This window comes from Corythoichthys intestinalis, chromosome 19, assembly GCF_030265065.1.
Source record: "Corythoichthys intestinalis isolate RoL2023-P3 chromosome 19, ASM3026506v1, whole genome shotgun sequence".
In the NCBI taxonomy this organism is placed as follows: Eukaryota; Metazoa; Chordata; class Actinopteri; order Syngnathiformes; family Syngnathidae; genus Corythoichthys; species Corythoichthys intestinalis.
The window spans coordinates 19,371,315-19,391,800 of NC_080413.1; the positions used below are offsets into that span (position 1 = coordinate 19,371,315).

Below are 20,486 nucleotides of genomic sequence, written 5' to 3' on the forward strand. Positions count from 1 at the left end.
GATTCAACGGCAACGAAAGGCCGGGCCGCATGGCTGGGGCGCCGGCGGAAGAAGACCGAATGGACGTCCAGGATGCCAGGCGGCGAACGACCGAGCAGAACAACCTAGAGGACGCCCGGGATGCCAGGCGCTGGACGACCGAGCAGAACGACCGGGACCACCAATGCAGCGGACGATGCCGTTGAGTCCGTGCTGCTCGCCGAGCAGAGCCCGCAGAGACTCAAAAAAATCCATCTTTATGAGACAGGCGGCGATGAGGGAAAAGAGTCCCCCGGCTGTCGCGGCCACAACAGCGTCATCTCTCAGTTAGTTATGTGTAAATAAACTGTTACTTTGCTATCAAAAGCTCTATTTGTTTTGTTTGTTTGTTATTTTGTCAAAGGAAGACATTATTCAGATGTTTGGGATGTAGCTAAAGCAAAAAATAGCTGTGTTAAAGTCAAAGTTATGTTTGAAATGTATGCTCTCACAAAAAGCTCAATTTCTGTTTTTTTCATCAGAAATTGGAAAATTGCTCAAACAAAGCTATTTTCTCATGCTGATTTCTAAAGAATTGAAAAAAGATATAAACTTACTTTTTTTCCTGCTGAAAGAAGAGAGTCTAATCTTTCTTTTGGTGGGTTCCATGTTTATTTAGCAATAGAACAGAATTTTCTGTGGGCCTTGTAAAATCAGTCAAAATCCAGTAAAACAGCCGGGAGCGAAGAGGGTTGCACCGGTGAAAATGACTGGGAATGAATGAGTTAAAATGGATTGGGCGTCTACTTTTTTCCTTGTTTTAAAAATAATTTGGTGGGACTGTAACATGTTTAAAACTTATAATTATTACCTTTGAAGTGCTTAAAAACACTTATAATAAAATATATGTATAAATACATTAAAGTTTTTTTTAATTTTTACTTTGGAGAAAAAAAGTGAAAACACATGTCTTGTATGTATCTCTTTAAAATGATAAATCTGAATAAATACACTGAACACGCACACAAAAAATAAAATTTGTTGGACTAAAAATCTTATGGGGTTGGAGCGCTACTTCGCGGTTTTTCACTTATCACGGCGGGTTCTGGTCCCCATTAACCGCGAAAAACGAGGGATCACTGTATTATTATTATTGTCATTATTGTTCTTCTCAATAATATGTGAACTACAATTCATGCTGCCACCGCGGGATCTCGCGAGATTTTTACAGTCACATGATCCCGCTCAACCCATACACGGAAGTCATGGGTTCTCCGAAGCAAGATGACCATCTCAGAAGCATTTAAGCTGTCAAACATGCGTCTTTCTCACCAAAACGCGTTTTTAACCGTGTGCTTGTTGTATGTGTGTGCCGTCGCGTCAAGCAAAGGAGCTAACATCACACTTTCAGTCTCGACGACGGCCAAGTCTCCCGTTTTCAAGCCGGCGGAGACGGGGGACTCTCGCGCTTCCCTCATCAGCCTGCTATCCGCCTTTCCGGACGACTTGGAAGTGAGCGACTACTGTAACGACCTGCTGCGCCTCTTTGGTCAACGTTATGTTGCCTATATCAACTGCCTGGTTCCGTCTTCGCGGCCAGTTAAAGTGTGCCAGAACTGCTACGACGCTTACGGTAGCCTGGTGACAACTTACACGAATATCTCCTCTGAACAGGTACTGTAATGTAGACGTTTCGTGTCTCATGAGTCACTAGTCTTGTGATGTTTTCTTCCAACAGCTGCCCTATTTATAGAGGCAACTCAAAAACTCGCTCGATTTTTTTGTTTTGGTGTTAAATGCATTCAGTTAGGTCCTGCTAATGAGAGCTGCAGGGACAGCCTTCTACGCAGTGATCGTCTCATGGTGGTTTATCTGCTCTTCAACAACCTAAAGGACTTGTGGACCAAAGCAGGCTGTGACAGTAAGTGCACTGTACTTCAATGGACAGAAAACTCTTGACATCACCCCCATGTGGTGATGTATCATCGGACTCTCAGATACATGTGGCTTTTATCAGTTCTGGTCTACAGTCCTGATTGTTTGCTAATCAGACATCTCATGAATGTATTCCTTACCACGTGTGTCTGTCATTATTCCGCCTGTTAGTCATACAATATATTTTTTGCATTTTATGTTAATTTAGGTCAGCGGGATTTCAATTTATTACAATGGTGAAAGATGATTTTGAGTTACAAGCTTTTTTGTTTATTTGTGGTTAATATCAAATTATTGTACCGTAATTTTCGGACTATAAGACGCTACTTTTCCTCCTTATTTTGAATCCAATGTTTATAGTCCAGTGCGGTTTATTTTTTAATTTATTTGGGCTAACAGGCAACACTTTTTTTACTTACAGTGAGGCAAATAAGTATTTAGTCAAGTTTTCCCACTTGAAATATTAGAGAGGCCTGTAATTGTCAACATGGGTAAACCTCAACCATGAGAGACAGAATGTGGAAAAAAGAACAGAACATCACATTGTTTGATTTTTAAATAATTTATTTGCAAATCATGGTGGAAAATAAGTATTTGGTCAATACCAAAAGTTCATCTCAATACTTTGTTATGTACCCTTTATTGGCAATAACGGAGGCCAAACATTTTCTGTAACTCTTCACAAGCTTTTCACACACTGTTGCTGGTATTTTGGCCCATTCCTCCATGCAGATCTCCTCTAGAGCAGTGATGTTTTGGGGCTGGCGTTGGGCAACATGGACTTTCAACTCCCTCCACAGATTTTCTATGGGGTTGAGATCTGGAGACTGGCTAGGCCACTCCAAGACCTTGAAATGCTTCTTACGAAGCCACTCATTTGTTGCCCTGGCTGTGTGTTTGGGATCATTGTCATGCTAAAAGACCCAGCCACATCTCATCTTAAATGCCCTTGCTGATGGAAGGAGATTTTCACTCAAAATATCTCAATACATGGCCCCATTCATTCTTTCCTTTGCACAGATCAGTCGTCCTGGTCCCTTTGCAGAAAAACAGCCCCAAAGCATGATGTTTCCACCCCCATGCTTCACAGTGGGTATGGTGTTCTTCGGATCCAATTCAGTATTCTTTCTCCTCCAAACACGAGAATCTGTGTTTCTACCAAAAAGTTCTATTTTGGTTTCATATGACCATAACGCATTCTCCCAGTCCTCTTCTGGATCATCCAAATGCTCTCTAGCGAACCGCAAACGGGCCTGGACGTGTACTGGCTTCAGCAGGGGGACACGACTGGCAGTGCAGGATTTGAGTCCCTGGCAGCGCATTGTGTTACTGATAGTAGCCTTTGTTATTGTGGTTCCAGCTCTCTGTAGGTCATTCACTAGGTCCCCCTGTGTGGTTCTGGGATTTTTGCTCACCGTTCTTGTTATCATTTTGACGCCACGGTGTGAGATCTTGCATGGAGCCCCATATTGAGGGAGATTATCAGTGATCTTGTATGTCTTCCATTTTCTAATAAATGCTCCCACAGTTGATTTCTGTACACCAAGCGTTTTACCTATTGCCGATTCAGTCATCCCAGCCTGGTGCAGGTCTACAATTTTGTCTCTGGTGTCCTTCGACTGCTCTTTGGTCTTGGCCACAGTGGAGTTTGGAGTGTGACTGACTGAGGTTGTGGACAGGTGTCTTTTATACTGACAATGAGTTAAAACAGGTGCCATTAATACAGGTGGACAGTGGAGCCTCGTTAGACCTCGTTAGAAGAAGTTAGACCTCTTTGACAGCCAGAAATCTTGCTTGTTTGTAGGTGACCAAATACTTATTTTCCATTTTATTTTGGAAATAAATTCTTTAAAAATCAAACAATGTGATTTTCTGTTTTTTTTTTTAGGTTTACCCATGTTGACAATTACAGGCCTCTCTAATCTTTTCAAGTAGGAGAACTTGCACAATTGGTGGTTGACTAAATACTTATTTGCCCCACTGTATCATGGGCATTAATGAATGCTTGTGACAGATTTCGTTAAGTAACTAACTCCATTTATGTTCAGCTCGGATCTTTTACATCATTCAAAAGTGAGATAATTTGCCGGATCACACAAAATGACATCGGTCATAAGCATTCATCAATGCTCATGGCAGTGTCATGTCATAATTATAAGGGTGTTACTGAATACTAAAGGCATGCAAAATTTCCGATTCTTAGATTATTCGCGATTCGGCCGTGGAAGATTCGTGAACGATTCACAAACATCCAAATTCCAATTATTGAATTATACCAAGTAAAGCGGAAATAAAACAAAATCTGTGCGGTGTTCGGGACGCAATGAGGAATGGACCGAGAGTAAATATCATGTTCAACTCATGCAGCTAGATAAAAAAAAAAAAAAAAACAATAATACCTGACAAGTCAACTGTGCCCCGATCTACCACTCAAGGCATTTGATGGACTCAAAAAGTGGGTTACGATTGCATATTAGTTTGAAAATCGACCAGATCCACCATATTTTTACACGAGTGACTTCTGGTCTGCCCGATCCTAGCTACCGGTAGTCGTATTGACGCAGGAGGGTCGCGTCAAATACTAAATTCTGCCGTTCTTTTCACGTGTGTCGTGTTGAGCCGCTTCTGGGACGGGTCTAACACGCGGCCGCACTGCGACTGGTGTGCATTGGCTGATTGACTTTAACGCCCACGTTTCACTGCGTTCTCGCAGCGGCCACGTTGTCGCGCCATTGACGTTTCTGGGTTATACTGTCCTACCGTGTTGGTCCTCATTATAGTAGAGAAGACGGAGTAAATATAATCTACACAAAGAAACTGTAACCCAATTGACTCACAGCCTCGAAAAGTAAGGATTAGATTACGTCAGAAACTCGTTCGGTACGCCTCCGTTCTGAACCGAGCACCACGTACCAAAACGGTTCAGTACAAATACATGTACCGTTACATCTTTACTAAATCTGCAAAATCTTGACTTGAATCTACCTTTAAATGATGAAACGGTTTTAAAACTTTCACATGTCGAAAGTAGACAGAATGGAAATTATGGAATAACGGGAGCAATTTTAACAACTTTAACGGGTGACTCACAACATTAAATTAATTGAATGTAGTTTAAAGCTGCTGATACAGAATGGGGACTTGAGTATTTTATTTACTGTTTTTAACTTTATATTAAAATAGTAGTTTGGTTTAGCCTGAGGATTTTTGAACAATTTTGGAACTAATGTACAAAAAAATAAAAAAACGCGGGGGTTGCATCAATAATCGATTTATAATCGAATCAGAGCCTCTGAATCGTAATCCAATCGTTAGGTGCCCAAAGGCTCCCACCTCTACTACACCATAAATACCAATTAATGAAACAACTGGAACAGTAACTGAAGAATTAATTGGCACAGAACATGAATTTTGATTATTTCAATTTTTAGCACTGCAATGCATGCTAGGAGGCATGTTGGTTGACAACAGTGTTGACAGCAGGTGGCAGGAGAGGTTGACTGTCTCCCCCTAAAGAGAGCAGTGACGGCCAAATGAAGCTTCTTGAAACAATGAATGGTCATGGTGGTTCATTTGGTCTTATGATGCCGCTGTCAAATAAAGTGTTACCATTAATATCTTTTGGTTTTAATATCCCGTAATACATTTAGGACCGCTGCGGTTTATAGTCCAGTTCGGCTTATCGGTAAACAAATGCCGTTTTTGTGTCAAATTTGATGGGTGGTGGCTAATAGTCAGGTGCGCCTTATAGTCCGATAATTACAGTAAGTTTTTTTGGGTTTTTGTTTTTTTGTTTTTGAGTGAATCGCCAGCTTTTTGAAGTCGAATAGCACATTTTCGGAATTTCATAAGTCTTTTTTTTTTTTTTTTTTAAAGAATTCAAAACCTAGCAAGCTAACAAGTGAATTCCTGTTCACATTTCTTCCAAATTTCAAATTTACTACCAATAATTTTACCTTTTGCTTTTGATTTTTACGTTAGTAAATAAAATTAAACTCATTATATTCACACTGTTCCTTTTTTTTTTTCATGCCTACATTCTCATTTTATTGTCGCATCCTTGCATCAAATACTATTTTCATGACATAAAATGACGCAATTAAAAAAATAATCTACGCAGTTCATGCTGTCTGTAGGAGTGTTATACTTGCTCATACCAAGTGCCTGTCAACCTTCCACTGAGCAAACTGATTTCTCCTCCCATTAAATTGAGGGTTACCATTTGAAAGAAATTGAATAAAGCCTGTAAATTGAGGGCAAACCGGTCCAAAACCTAGTCTAAAATGCCACTTTACCTGGATTTAGTCAGCGTACAAAATAGGGCTCTGCGTTTCTTAACCTTCACCGAACCCCAGTTAAGAACCACTGCTATACACTTTCGACAGAATTATGTAATATAATTTAGCAAAACATCCCACTGCTCCCTGAAAATGGCAAACATCGTGTTTATTTCCTAATGTAGACTGCATCACCAATGGATTCCTGAGCCTCACTGATGACACGCTGTACTTCATGTCCACTCTGAACCAAACTCTTACCTGCTTTGAAAGATACCAACAGGTACCCACTCGCTTACAATCCTTTCACGTGTTGACGCTGAACAGATGAACATCTTCCCTCTTTTGTCATGTCTACAGGGCAATCACACAGAGCTGTGTAAAAACTGTAAGAGCGCGTATAAGGGTCTCAGTGAACTGTACAGTGGCATGGAGAAGAATCAGACAATGTGTATTGACATTGAGGATGGGGTATGTACAGTATGTCAGAGAATGTTTTACATTGCTGCTTATGATATTTACAGGTACTTTCAGGAATTCTAAAGTAAAGTACCTTGATAGTTCCTATTTAAAGTAGCTAACTTACAGTCAGAATTTGACCTCATTGGCTCTTTTAATGAACGTGCCTGTGTTATTTGACTAAGTACCTGCCAGAGAAAGTTGCTGTTGTGTCAGGCCAAACAATCAAGCTGCACAAAGGTGTTTTTTTAGCCTTGGGATTTGGATGTGATTAACATTTCCCAAAGTCTTAGCTCTTTTTTTGCTGTTTGTAGCACATTCAGGCAACGTGGAAGCTGACGGCAGCATTACTGTCCTCACATTTAATTCCAGTGTTGTGACTTAAAGTGTCAGAGAACGTCTTATGCCCGCTTTTGCTGATTATAGACAATGTATTTCCAGATCAAGTAACTCCGAGATGGGTGGACGTTTAGCGATATTGTGTCGTGGTTGCACTCGTCTACATCGGGCTTATTTTGGTTCTTTACTTCATTCGTAGATGAACATGACCCGCAGGCTTTGGAGTAAGAACTTCAAGTGTTCCTTCCCCCGGGAGGAGACGGTGCCTGTCATTGCCGTGTCCAGCTTTATGCTCTTTCTGCCCATCATCTTCTACTTGAGCAGCTTCCTTCACTCAGAACAAAAGAAACGCAAGCTCATACACCGTGAGTAAGCAGCTTAATTCCCCCATTGTCGCACGCACATATTTTGACAGGGTTTTTGAGGGCTCTTTGTGGCCTGCTAAAAGGGTTTACTGATTTGATAGTCGAGGGATGGAAGGGATGTTGCAGTTTGATAGCTAACCTTGACAAAATCATAAATAGTGCTGGGTGATGTGTTTGTGGGGGGGTTATAATGATATGGGCCATTTTATGTAATGATAATGATATGCCAAAATTGAGTATAGTTTTTAATTATTTTAATGAGAGAAAAAGAAAACATTCATCCAAAATTAGATATTTGTTTCCTGACATTGACTGCAGCCAGCTCCTCCCACTTCAAATGGTTTGGACATCTATTGCTGTCAATAGCAGTGAAACATGTTTATTCACTTCCAGTCTTCCTATTTCAAATGGATTGGATGTCTATCACCATCACTGGTAGCCACTGAATTAACTGTTTTATTCATGCGCCAAATGTTTGTGTTGTGACTAGGGCTGTCAAAATTATCGCGTTAACGGGCAGTAATTAATTTTTAAAAATTAATCACGTTAAAGTATTTGACGCATTTAACACACATACCCCGCTCAAACAGATTAAAATGACAGCACAGTGTCATGTCCATTTGTTACCTGTGTTTTTTTTAATGTTTTGTCGCCCTCTGCTGGCGCTTGGGTGCGACTGATTTTATGGGTTTCAGCACGATGAGCATTGTGTAACTATTGACATCAACAATGGCGAGCTGCTAGTTTTTTTGTTTGAAAATTTTACAAATTTTATTAATACGAAAACATTAAGAGGGGTTTTAATATAAAATTTCTATAACTTGTACTAACATTTATCTTTTAAGAACTATAAGTCTTTCTATCCATGGATCGCTTTAACAGAATGTTAATAATGTTCATGCCATCTTGTTGATTTATTGTTATAATAAACAAATACAGTACTTATGTGCAGTATGTAGAATGTATATATCCGTCTTGTGTCTTCTCTTTCCATTCCGACAATAATTTACATAAAAATATGGCATATTTTATAGATGGTTTGAATTGCGATTAATTACGATTAATTCTTTTTAAGCTGTGATTAACTCGATTAAAAATTTTAATCGTTTGACAGCCCTAGTTGTGACTTATACCACCAGGTTTGCTGGTATAGGAACATCTAGGATCATTCATTTAAGAAGTAGCCGCAATTTAGAGTTGAGTACAGTGTATATTTATAATGTATTCAGGGTTTCCTCAAGGATTTTTTTTAAGCTGTGGTGCTGGTGTGCTACATCGGAGTCGGACAGTCCCAACATGTCGTGCCGCGGTTAAATTGCTTCATGTCATCACAAATGAGAATTTTTTTTTTTTTCCCCATTTTTTTTTTTTTTCCCCAAGAAGAATCATAACAAATATCTATCTGAAATATTTCATTAGCCAGGCTAATGTCATAGCTCTCAGCTACAGTACATGTACAGCTACTTACATCCCATAGTCCTTTTATTTTTGTGTGGCAATGCACCACAATATGTATTATGTAGGGGAAACCCTGGTATTGTTTAAATTGACAACAGAAGGAATTAACAGCAATACATAATTTATTATCATTTTGGCAATGTATTGTTATATCACCCAACACTAGACATAAGTACACAGGTTAGAGTTTGCTGTTTAACCTTAATTGTCATCAGTCATCGGGTTTCATTGTTTCCCTACTGAACACAATCTGTTTCCCGCTATTTATTACTTTACATAGGATTTATTGAACCTGTAATTTACCCTCATATTCATCAAGACAATGCAGTGCTTGCCATCATGATGCAGCGCAGCGCAAACCTGCACTTACTTCAAAATTTGAGCAAAAAATCGACTCTGAATGAACTCAACAATTTAAGCACTTAAAAGTCAATGAGACACTTTACATGAGTAAAAGTGAAACCACCCACACACACACACCCCAAGCAATGACACTTCTCTTTTTTTGTCATTTTTGCAGCAAAGAGAGCAAAGTCATACTCCTCCAGTCTGATGAACATTCAGGACAAGCAGAGCTGATCGCGGACACTGTTGAGGAGTTAACATTTTCTACAATTTGGAGGTTTGCGATATCAGTGGCTCTTCCTCTTAGCAGACTGAGTTTACCTATCAGTATTCCTGAGAAACAAATTCATGTCAAACACACTGCAATTTTCAATGTATATATTTAATTTTGGTTTCGCCTCATACCATCACTTTGTCTTTCATTAGACCTTTTAATGCAGTTCTAACCAAGTATTTGGCCATTAAATTAAGATGTTTTCACGATAACTGTGTCAGTGGACTAATTTTAGTTAATATGGTTTATGATTTTGGGGATGACAGAACGAACGCTTTTGGGAGGCATTAATCTTGTATGTCAGAGGGGAAAAATGAAAATAATGTATCCTGGTGGGTCCACAGCACTAACTTCTGGAAAGCGGGAGAAAATGAACACCAATGCCAGGTTTCTTGTGTGTGTGCATTGTCTAATTCAAGTACGCACTAGTTGTTGATCGAGAAATGGGTTTTATATCAGTAATGTTTGCCCAGAGGAGTGCCACATACAAAATCGAAAAGTACTCGATGTCCATTAGCAGTGACATGTACTGTATCTGCTGCATGAAGAGGGTCCACATCATTGTTTATTGAGACTGAATCATGCTCCTGTAGTCTTTTATGGATACAGCAAGCTTTTCTTTTGCTTTTAATGTGCTTTTATAATCCGTTTCCTGTTTTTTTTCTGTTATATTTGCGAGTGCCGAGTTAATGAATGCACATTTACGTATTTATTGGTTAATTGAGCACGCTCAAACCACATTAATATGTTGGCCAAAAGGCTATTTTCCTGGTAGTGCCTAGAAATATGTTTAAAAAGTCACTGTAAAAAAGAATATAATATGAATACATCTTTACAATGCTTTATCAGAACAAGGTGCAAGGTTATCAAAGCCGCTCGTCTTCTTCGGCGGCCCTTGTTTCAGTCTATCGTGTGGGGGTGGGCTTTTCCTCCGTCATTAGCAGCTAATCTAACAGCAGGATAAAGATACTCGGCCCAATAATCTCAGTAGCCACACACACACACACCTGTTAAAAGTCCTTCTTGGCTTCTTGGTCTTATGGAGCGCAGCCACCGGGGCCCATCAGCTCGCCACTAAGAGCATTAGCCACACGCCGAGTCATATGAGCCCTTTCACGGCCAGTGTGCAGCGTGATAACATGGTGCGCCGGGGACCCTGGGTCAACAGTGTCGGGTTAGGATTCACACTTAACAGTTTCATTCTTGAGGCCGAAACTCAATCCAGTACAAGGGCTGTGACATGAAACTGAGACTCTAGTATACAGTATGTTATGAATACTGTGAGAGAATTTAAATGGTTCAAAATCTGTTGATGAATAACAAAAAGACAGTTACCAGGTAATTCAAAGAATAATCATGTTTACTGTAAACCATGGATAAAAATTGAGGTATGTTTCTCAAAGGTGCATAAATTAATCCTTCAAAATATATTCTAATGGACAAAAATACCAGGTCAGTGCTGTGATAAGATTTCAATAAAATGAACTCTTTCAAAGCCAGAGACGATGATAGATTACATAATATTGACATATTGTCGAGCCAGTTCGCTCACACACACACAGTGATAATATTTATCGTTTCCTTCTTAATTTCAATGGTAAGCATCACCTCTTCTTTTTTTTTTTCACCAAATGCACTAACATTATAGGGACCCATGTTGGATTTCTCTCATAAGAAAATCGGCTGTGCGTCAAATAATGATGTTGCGACGCCGTCATAAATCGCCATACTGTATTTCGGGCATGGTGTCATACGTCGGATGTCGTAAGAATCGTATTTCGATGCGATCGCATGTCGAGGTACCGCTGTATATGGAGAAAGAGTTTTCATATAAAAGCTAAATTCAGATTTGTATTAAGCACCCCAAAATTGTGCAAGAAAAAGTTTGCATCATTGCAAAAAATTTTTGGTTGACCAGTGTTATTTGTAAAAAGATTAAAATATATACGACACATAAATTAACAGAAAAACTCAATTTTCAATCCAAATGCATACAGTACATCAGCTGAAAAGGATTCAATTAAAAAAAAAAAAAAAAAACCCGCTACTGTTTTTTTCTTTACATTGTTATTTAATGTGATCGTGTGATCAATTCATATTTGAAATGTACACTGCTGGCCAAAAGTATTGGCACCCCTGCAATTCTGTCAGACAATGCTCAATTGCTCCCGGAAAATGATTGCAATTACAAATGCTTTGGTAGTAATATCTTCATTTATTTTGCTTGAAATGAAAAAACACAAAAGAGAATGGGAAAAAAAAAAAATCATTATCATTTTACACTAAACTCCCAAAATGGGCCTGACAAAAGTATTGGCACCCTTTGAAAAATCATGTGATGCTTCTCTAATTTGTGCAATTAACAGCACCTGTTACTTACCTGTGGCACATAACAGGTGGTGGCAATAACTAAATCACACTTGCAGCCAGTTAAAATGGATTAGAGTTGACTCAACCTCTGTCCTGTGTGCTACACACACATTGAGCATGGAGAAAAGAAAGAATTACAAAGAACTGTCTGAGGACTTAAGAGGCAAAATTGTCTGGAAGCATGGGCAATCTCAAGGCTACAAGTCCATCTCCAAATACCTTAATGTTCCTGTGTCTACTGTGCGCAGTGTCATCAATATGTGTAAAGCCATGATGGCGCTGTTGCTAACTTTCCTCGATGTGCACGGAAAAGAAAAATTGACGAGAGATTTCAACGAACGATTCTGCGGATGGTGGATAGAGAACCTCAAATAATATCCAAACAAGTTCAAGCTGTCCTGCGGTCTGAGGGTACAACATTGTCAACCTGCACTATCCGTCGGCATCTGAATGAAAAGGGATTCTATGGTAGGATACCCAGGAAGACCCCACTTCTGACCCAGAGACATAAAAAAAGCCAGGCTGGCAACTTTGCCAAAGCTTACCTGAGAAAGCCAAAAATGTTTTGGAAGAATGTTCTCTGGTCAGATGAGACAAAAGTAGAGCATTTTGGGAAAAGGCATCAACATAGTTTACAGGGAAAAAAACGAGGCCTTCAAGAAAGGACCACGGTCCCCACAGTCCAATATTACGGAGGTTCCCTGATGTTTTGGGGTTGCTTTGCTACCTCTGGCACTGGACTGCTTGACCGTGTGCATGGCATTATGAGGTCTGAAGACTACCAGCAAATTTTGAAGCATAATGTAGGGCCAGTGTCAGAAAGCTGGGTTTCCTTCAGAGGTCATGTGTCTTCCAGCAGGATAATGACCCAAAACAATTCAAAAAGCACTAGAAAATAGTTTGAGAGAAAGCATTGTAGACTTCTAAAGTGGCCTGCAATAAGTCCAGGCCTGAATCCCATAGAACACCCGTGAAGAGATCTGAAAATGGAAGTTTGGAGAAGGCACCCTTCAAATCTCAGAGACCTAGAGCAAGTGGCCAAAGAAGAGTGGTCTAAAATTCCAGCAGAGCATTGTAAGAAACTCATTGATGGATACCGGAAGCGGTTGTTAGCAGTTATTTTGTCTAAAGGTTGTGCTACCAAGTATTAAGCTGAGGGTGCCAATACTTTTGTCTGGCCCATTTTTGGAGTTTTGTGTAAAATGATAATGATTTTTTTTTCATTCTCTTTTGTGTTTTTTCATTGCAAGCAAAATAAATGAAGATATTACTACCAAAGCATTTGTAATTGCAATCATTTTCTGGGAGAAATTGAGCATTATCTGACTGAATTGCAGGGGTGCCAATACTTTTGGCCAGCAGTGTAAGTGCAACGATGATTGCATTAGCCAAGACGTCTGATTAATTTTGCTGGATTTATTCTTGTTTTGTAATAAAAATATTAAATAAAAATCCAGAAGTAATCAGGGCTTAATTCTACACATACTGTAATAATTGTCCGCCTAATCCATTCCCAAACGGATTTGATTTATCAGAAATCCAGGACTAATGAGTATGATATTGGAAAGTGACTCACAACAACCACATCATACTTGCTTTGCCTCTATTGCTGGATTAGAAGACGTCAAACAAAAAATGTGCTGAGGTTAGTGTTCAGGGTTTAGTGAAAACAGTGGAAAATCTCTTTGGAAACTGTAGCCTTTTTGCTGTGTCACGTTGCATAAACTAAAATTAAAAAGGACACTCTTATTAGGGGAAAAATGTCACTTTAGCAATGGTAAGCATTGGATTTGCCCTCAAATATGCAGACATACATAAGGGAAGGTCACATACATTTTCCCAAATTTGGAATTTGCTTTGGCTTTTTCCCCCCATGTTTTAAACTGGGGCCTTTAGATAATGTGTAGGAAATTAATAAGTAGAGGTCGATCAATATATCGGCAGGTCGATATATGGACTTTTTTCCAATATCTGACATCAGCCGATTAATTTAAAAAAACTATAAAAATGGATTTTGATCAGGCATCTGTATTAGCAACCGTGGCCGCTGCTGACTGACAGAAGGACCCTGCTGAAGCTTGAAGGCAAGCTGCTACAGGAAACTTCAGGCTTGTCTGTTTTATAAATATTGTAAGATTTTTTTTTTATCTTGCTTGAGAGAAAATGCAATGTTGCCTTAGCCCAGTGCTTCTAAATTATTTTCTGTTATGCCCCCCACAGGAAGACGTAAACGTTCCGCGCCCCCCCCAACTCTCTGCCGGCACTATAAATATGCTGTAGTATCATTTGTATATAAAATTCTTATGATTATAAGTACACCTCTGCATAGCATTGTGTTCTTTTTAACATTAAAAGAAAAAAGTAATGTAGATCAACTTACAATAAAGTGTAAAAAAAAAACAAAAACAAAAAACATCCATACTGTTAAAATACACTCGATACATTTTTTGACCAGTTGATACTGAAAATTAAAATGTAATCAATAAACAATAATAAATTCAAATTGATCAGCAACATTAAATCATTAGGATAATATGCCAAACAATTAGACTGAAATAACAAAAATTAATAGAACAAAAACGACAGTGTCATTGGACGGAGGGATAATTTTTATTTTTGCTGCAGGCAGTATCAGCTCCTTTGCTACGATGTGGGGTCGTTTTGCACTGAGCAACTAGGTACGCCACTTTATATGATGCTGACAGTACTCGCTGGTTTACTTATGTAACACTGACTAAGCGGGAGCATTGTTGGAAATATTTGGTGCGTTTTTGCAGAAAAAAATAATTCCTGCTGTCCGCTGCGAACATTTTTAGACAAAGTAAACAGACTGGTCTTTCCTCGTCCCCCACTCTACTAAAAGCTAAAGCCAAATGCTACATATGCTTCGTCATATTTCCTTGTCTTAGCTTTTCGTATCTCTGGCGCGCTTTGCTGTGTGCTTTTGTTTGCTTAAAAAATACTGCGCACACGCTGAAAATGAGAGCGGCACTGCCACCCACTGAGTGGATGTGCAATTACACTTTAACCCTTGAGAGTCGAAGGACGCGCCGGCGCGTCCTCAGCGCACGTCGTCTTTGAAGCACCCTCGCGTTTTAATTACGTCACCCACATGCCGTTGGTTGGTCTCGTTTTAAAGTGCGGAAGTTGCGGTTTACTCTCGTTGTTATTTGAAGTCAATCGACCAACTAAAACGTGAGATATTGTCATTTAAGTTTTATAGTTTTATTGTCCTCTCAAAAAAACATTAAAACGCTGCATGGATCATTTGTTTATGTCTATATTTCCATCATTTCTTGTCCTTTTTCAAAACGGAAGCTCCATGAAAAAAACACAAATCAAACGAACCCTTTCGAAGTCACAGTGGAAGCACAAAATGCGTTTTTTTTTTTTTAATAAATATAACTGCCGTGCGAGGTTCCACCGAACGAGAGGCAGGAGTGTTCTGACGCAGCGAGGGGGCGAGCGACGGCCGTTTGAATCAAGCAAACGGGCGAGCGACTTTGTGTGACTTTGAGGATGAACAGAAAACTAAATTTAGCGCAAGCAATTGTGCTTTTTGATCAACTTGAGGAAGTGGGTGGTCCAAATTCGTCATCATCGTCTTCTTCGGAAGAGTCCTCGAGTGAAGATAGTGACGGATTTGAACACGTGGGTGACGCCATCGACGAGCAGAGGTAAGCCAACTCACTTTTTTTTTTTTTTTTTTAATGCTGTAAAAGTTTCTTTTGATATTGCAAGACAAAGTTAATTTTGATGCAATATAAGTGCGTGTTTGTGTATGTAATAATAAAATGTGCATATCAGATCAAAGTATAATTTGTGGTCTTCTTTCTATATGAAGATTAGGGATGTAGCACATATTCAGCTACGGTATTCTTTCTATTGTCATACATATAGATTTCCATTATTATTTATTGCTGTATATATTTTTATTTTATACTTTATTATTTTCATAAATACTGACTTTTGTTTCATGTACATTTATAGTGACAATGAAAGTAAAGTGAAATGAAAATGGAAGGGTGGAAAGAGGACCGACACCCCATGGAAGTGTGGGCTGTGATGTAGCCCTGTGTCTAATTCCAGGACGAAACTGCTTTTCGGAGTGGCATGCCAGAAAAAAATGCAACTTGTTTATTGTAAATATTTTTGAAAATACTTTTTTCCCCAATGTTATATATATTTTTTTTCCCCACAATCAGTCTTCTCAATTTGTGTATATAAATGTGTGTTCAAGAAGCTTGATTGTGTGTACATAGTTTTCATCAGGTGATGGGCCGCAATACCTAAACTCATAAAGAGATGGCCTCTAAACACTTTTTGTGTTAGATGGTATATTTTTTCACTGTTCTTCACTGTTTGGTCTGCTGTATATAACCTGTTTTGACTAGAGCATGTATAAATGCAAAAAACGCCTATGGCTATACCTGTTGTTTATGTTGAATTGTCAAATAAAAGACTATTTATTCTAAATTTTTTTGGTTGAATGTTCATCCTAACATGTTGAATAAATATTACAAAGTTTCAAAACGGTTCGTTACGCATGATTGGTTGTCAATTGGACATCAATATTAAAAATTTTGACAAAACGATTTTGGAATTTTTGGTCTTTTTGGGCCCAAAATTATGATTTATAATTGGTCAGTGAAGGAAACAACAGTTTGGACATGAAGTTCAAGGTGTCACAAAAAAAGGGACCAAACCAGGCCATCGTAAACAATTCTGTCTTTGAAATATAAAGGCAACTTCAAAGGCATGCAAAATCAGACAAAATAGGCCCAGACCTTAAAGGGTTAATGTCGTACGGAAAAAATGTTCCCCTGCGCCACCCCTAGCATTGCTTTGTGCCCCCCCTGGGGGGGCCCGCTCCACTATTTGAGAAATACTGACTTAGCCTTTTAAGGTGTTTACTGAGTAATCCTTACACTCTAAATGTAACTCATAGCATTAGTGTTAGCTTTAGCATGGCGAGCATCCTTTTTAACTCTTGTTTAGATCACGTCGTGACGTCCTGGTGGGTTAAATTGTTTGAAAATAATGTACTGTTCTTGCTAGGGGCTGCGTTCGTTGGTTTTGGTAGCACTAGACCAAATTACTCCTTTAAGTCTCAGGTCATCATTGTAAATTTGAAGCTGTTGAAGCAATTAAAAAATAATTTCATAATCTACATGCTTAAAAAAAAAAAAAAAAAAAAAAAGTACCGTATTGGCCCGAATATAAGACGGTGTTTTTTGCATTGAAATAAGACTGAAAAGAGGGTGTCGTCTTATATTCGCAGTCTAGACGTTATACCCATTCTCGACGCTAGATGGCGCCAGATATCATTGAAGCGATGTTCTGTCATGACAGATCTCAGCTCTCTAGTTTAACCAATTTGCAATTTTTTATTGCAATGTTTTTCCTTCTTCAGATTTGTTTCAAGACTACAGTTACAGTTAGACTTCACTTTGATGGTTAATGCAGTTATTGCAATTTTGTTGTTTTATCACAATAGATTGGTTTATTTACATTTCAAAAACCAGAAGCCATTCTTTCACGAATGTGATTGCACTGTAGTTTACATATTTAAATGTTCAGATATTAAGATTTGAATGAGGCAAAATAACATGCTTTTTCTCTCAAATATATTGTTATAATCATTCGTTTCGGATTTGTAGTAATTATTGTCTATTTAAAAATTAATTACGTGTTCAAAAAGTCTTTCAAACTCGAGTCTTGAAAAAAAGGGGGTCATCTTATAATCAGGGCCGTCTGAGATTCGGGCCAATACGGTATATCGGTTTACAAAATCTGATTTGGATATTGGCAGTCGGCTGAAATTTTTTTTAGATATCGGAATTGGCATCGGCATTTGAAAATCACATATTGGTCAACCTCTATTAATAACACCTGAAAATAGCAGTCAATGTCATTACAAAAACTTTACGCTTTGCGTAGAACACAAGGGGAAAAAACAGGACAAGCTAACTAAAACATCTGAACTTTTTATTTGAAACACTGAAGTGTGATTGGTTAATTCTAAAAACAGGTGCGCACACATTTTCAACCACATTATTTTCCCCCTCAAGAATTTTAAAATGATGTATTGTGGTCTCATTTCTTCATATGACGAGCAAGCTTGCATTTAAACAGGGGTGTGTAGACTTTTTAAATCCAATCTTTCTATCATTCCTTTGTTGTGCTCATATATAGAAAATGTCAGTTAAGGTTTTAGATCATTATGCAAGTTTTGACCTCCCTCCACTTGCTTCCTAAACCATCAGTTAGTTAACTGGCTCTAGGTGACGTTAAGGCCTCGCACCTCTCAACGCCTAGGCGATGAATATGATTCTTTGTTGACTAAGAAGTAAACATATGCCCTCAGGGCGAGGAATTAGCACACACATACACATGCGAGTTAAACACCTTGTACACAGCATATGCCAGAGTGAATAGGGTGTATTATACACCTGGGAGCGGGGGTCAAAGTCTGTCAATCCCAAGATTAGGGCATTATGATAGATTATAGAATCACTCTAATGGCCGTCATTCAGTTTGTAATCTCAGCGGCAGCTCCGTGGAAGGAAAAAAAAACTCATTTGTCCCTCGTTTGCAACATGGTCTTATGACAAGTCAGCTGTTGGCGACGTCGCAGATGCTGGATCAGATGTCAGAAACCTTTGCTACCTGGGGGGCACTTGAGGATAAAGCAGCGGACAAGGCCCCCCACGCTTTTAGGGCAGGAGCATATGACCCCTTTGTGAAGATGCCATCATCTTGACAAGACAGTAAGTATTCGTGTAAGTGAGCCTCTGTTTTTGATCTGACGCACTGTTGGTGTAGTGTTTATGTCGAGGCAATAGCGCCACTTACAGACAACAAATGGTATTACAGATTGGCTCAGAAGGATGGGCTCGAATATTTAAGTAATTATGAATTTTCAAGCTGTTTAATCATTCCTAATTGAATGGTTTTGCTGTTGGAATTCGCAATGAACAGCTATGCTACTCTGAAAATGACTAAAGTAGTCAATATTATGTATTGAAAGTATGATTTTTAATGAATTATTTACAAATTAAGTTTTACTGTAGTCAAAAATGTGTAATATATTTTTTGATACAAATGGAAACAATCTATTTCAAAGTAGATAATACATACAGTGAGGAGCAGAAGTATTTGCAACCTTTGTGATTTTGCAAGTTCACCCACTCAGAAAATAGGTTGAGGTCTGACATTTCAATCATAGATGCATTTCCTCTCATGGACACATAATCTAAAAAAACCCAAAACATTTATAAATCACATTGTCTGATTAAAAATATATACATATATATATTTGTAATTTACTGGGGTTCATAAGTATGTGTACCCCTGAGAAAATCGGTGTTGCAGAAGCCTTTGTTTGCAATTACAGAGGTCAAGAGGTCAGACGCTTTCTGTAGTTCACCAGGTTTTCACATTTGGAAACAGGGATTTTGGCCCATTGTTGCACGCAAATATTCTCTAGATCTGTCAGCTTTGCTGTCATTGAGAAGCACAAAGTTTCAGCTCCATCCAAAGATTTTTCTATTGCATTGAGGTTTGGAGACTGACCAGAACCTTGATTTGCTTTTATGCGGCCACTCCTTGGTTAGCTTTGCTGTGTGCTTCGGCTCATTGTCATGTTGGAAGATCCAGCCACGACTCATCCTCAGGTCCCTGACTGAGGGAAGGAGGTTGTGGCTCAAAATCTGACAATACATTTCACCGTTCATCCTCTGCTTTATACATTAGAGTCGTCCTCTCCCTTTTGCTGAAAAGCAGCCCCAAAGCATAAGGTTTCCACCCCCATACTTCACAGTGGGGATGGTGTTCTTGGGATTGTACTCGTCCTCCTTTTTCCTTCACACACGATGAGTAAAATTTGCACCAAAAAGTTCTACTTTGGTCTCATCTGACAACATGATTTTTTCCTATGACCCCAGTGCATCATTTAGATCAGATATGTCCAAAGTCCGGCCCGGGGGCCAAATGCAGCCCTTGGTCAAATTTCATCCGGCCCACAGCATCTGTCATAAAATCAATAACGTCTGGCCTGCACACAGACTTAATAAATTGGTCAGCAGTACTGGCATACCAGCATATGAAGTAGCTTACACACTAAATGCTGCTCCTCATTTACCCACTAAAAGGCAGCAGCACTCTAAGCAGCATTACCCCGTGTGACCCTTTACTTCCAATTTTCTAAAATGGGGACAATCAACAAAAAAAAAGAAAGTTGACTGTGACGGCCGACGCTTCAAGGATAGGTGGAAATTGGACTATTTCTTCACTAAAATACGCAACAACTGTGTCTGCCTCATTTGCAAAGAGACAGTCGGTGTTTTTAAAGAGTTCAATGTGAGGCGATATTACCAAACAAGACACGCTGACATGTACGACAAGATTACAGGGAAGATACGTAGCGAGAACTTGAAGCTAGTTTAATTTTTATTGCAGCAGTATTTCGCAAGAGCCCGAGAGTCGAAAGAACGCCACAAAGGCTAGTTGCGGGATTGTTGAAATTATTAATTAAGAAAAAAATAATAAAGCAAATGTGTCACTTGGAATGGCCTGCTAAAATTTGCTTAAATATATTGTTCTACGTAATGGACGTCAGCCAAGGTCGGCCCCCCACATTTTTACCACACCAAATCTGGCCCCCTTTGCAAAAACTTTGGACACCCCTGATTTAGATGGTCCCTG

At 39.0% G+C, this 20,486-nt stretch overlaps 1 protein-coding gene across 1 annotated transcript; it reads left to right on the forward strand.

Moving 5' to 3' along the window:
• Positions 1-1,187: 1,187 nt before the first annotated feature.
• ostm1 (osteoclastogenesis associated transmembrane protein 1) lies at positions 1,188-11,408 on the forward strand. The gene is made up of 6 exons (XM_057823632.1): positions 1,188-1,632; positions 1,765-1,879; positions 6,356-6,453; positions 6,531-6,641; positions 7,168-7,333; positions 9,312-11,408. Exons 1-6 carry the CDS (start codon positions 1,243-1,245, stop codon positions 9,368-9,370), a joined length of 939 nt encoding a protein of 312 aa, XP_057679615.1. The 5' UTR covers positions 1,188-1,242; the 3' UTR covers positions 9,371-11,408.
• Positions 11,409-20,486: the final 9,078 nt, after the last annotated feature.

What these genes read in the sequence shown, in the direction of transcription:
- ostm1 (XM_057823632.1), top strand. Translation starts at nt 1,243, where the DNA reads ATGACCATCTCAGAAGCATTTAAGCTGTCAAACATGCGTCTTTCTCAC. An exon ending in CGAATATCTCCTCTGAACAG is followed by an intron (nt 1,633 to 1,764) that starts GTACTGTAATGT and finishes AAATGCATTCAG; the next exon opens with TTAGGTCCTGCTAATGAGAG. An exon ending in GACCAAAGCAGGCTGTGACA is followed by an intron (nt 1,880 to 6,355) that starts GTAAGTGCACTG and finishes TTCCTAATGTAG; the next exon opens with ACTGCATCACCAATGGATTC.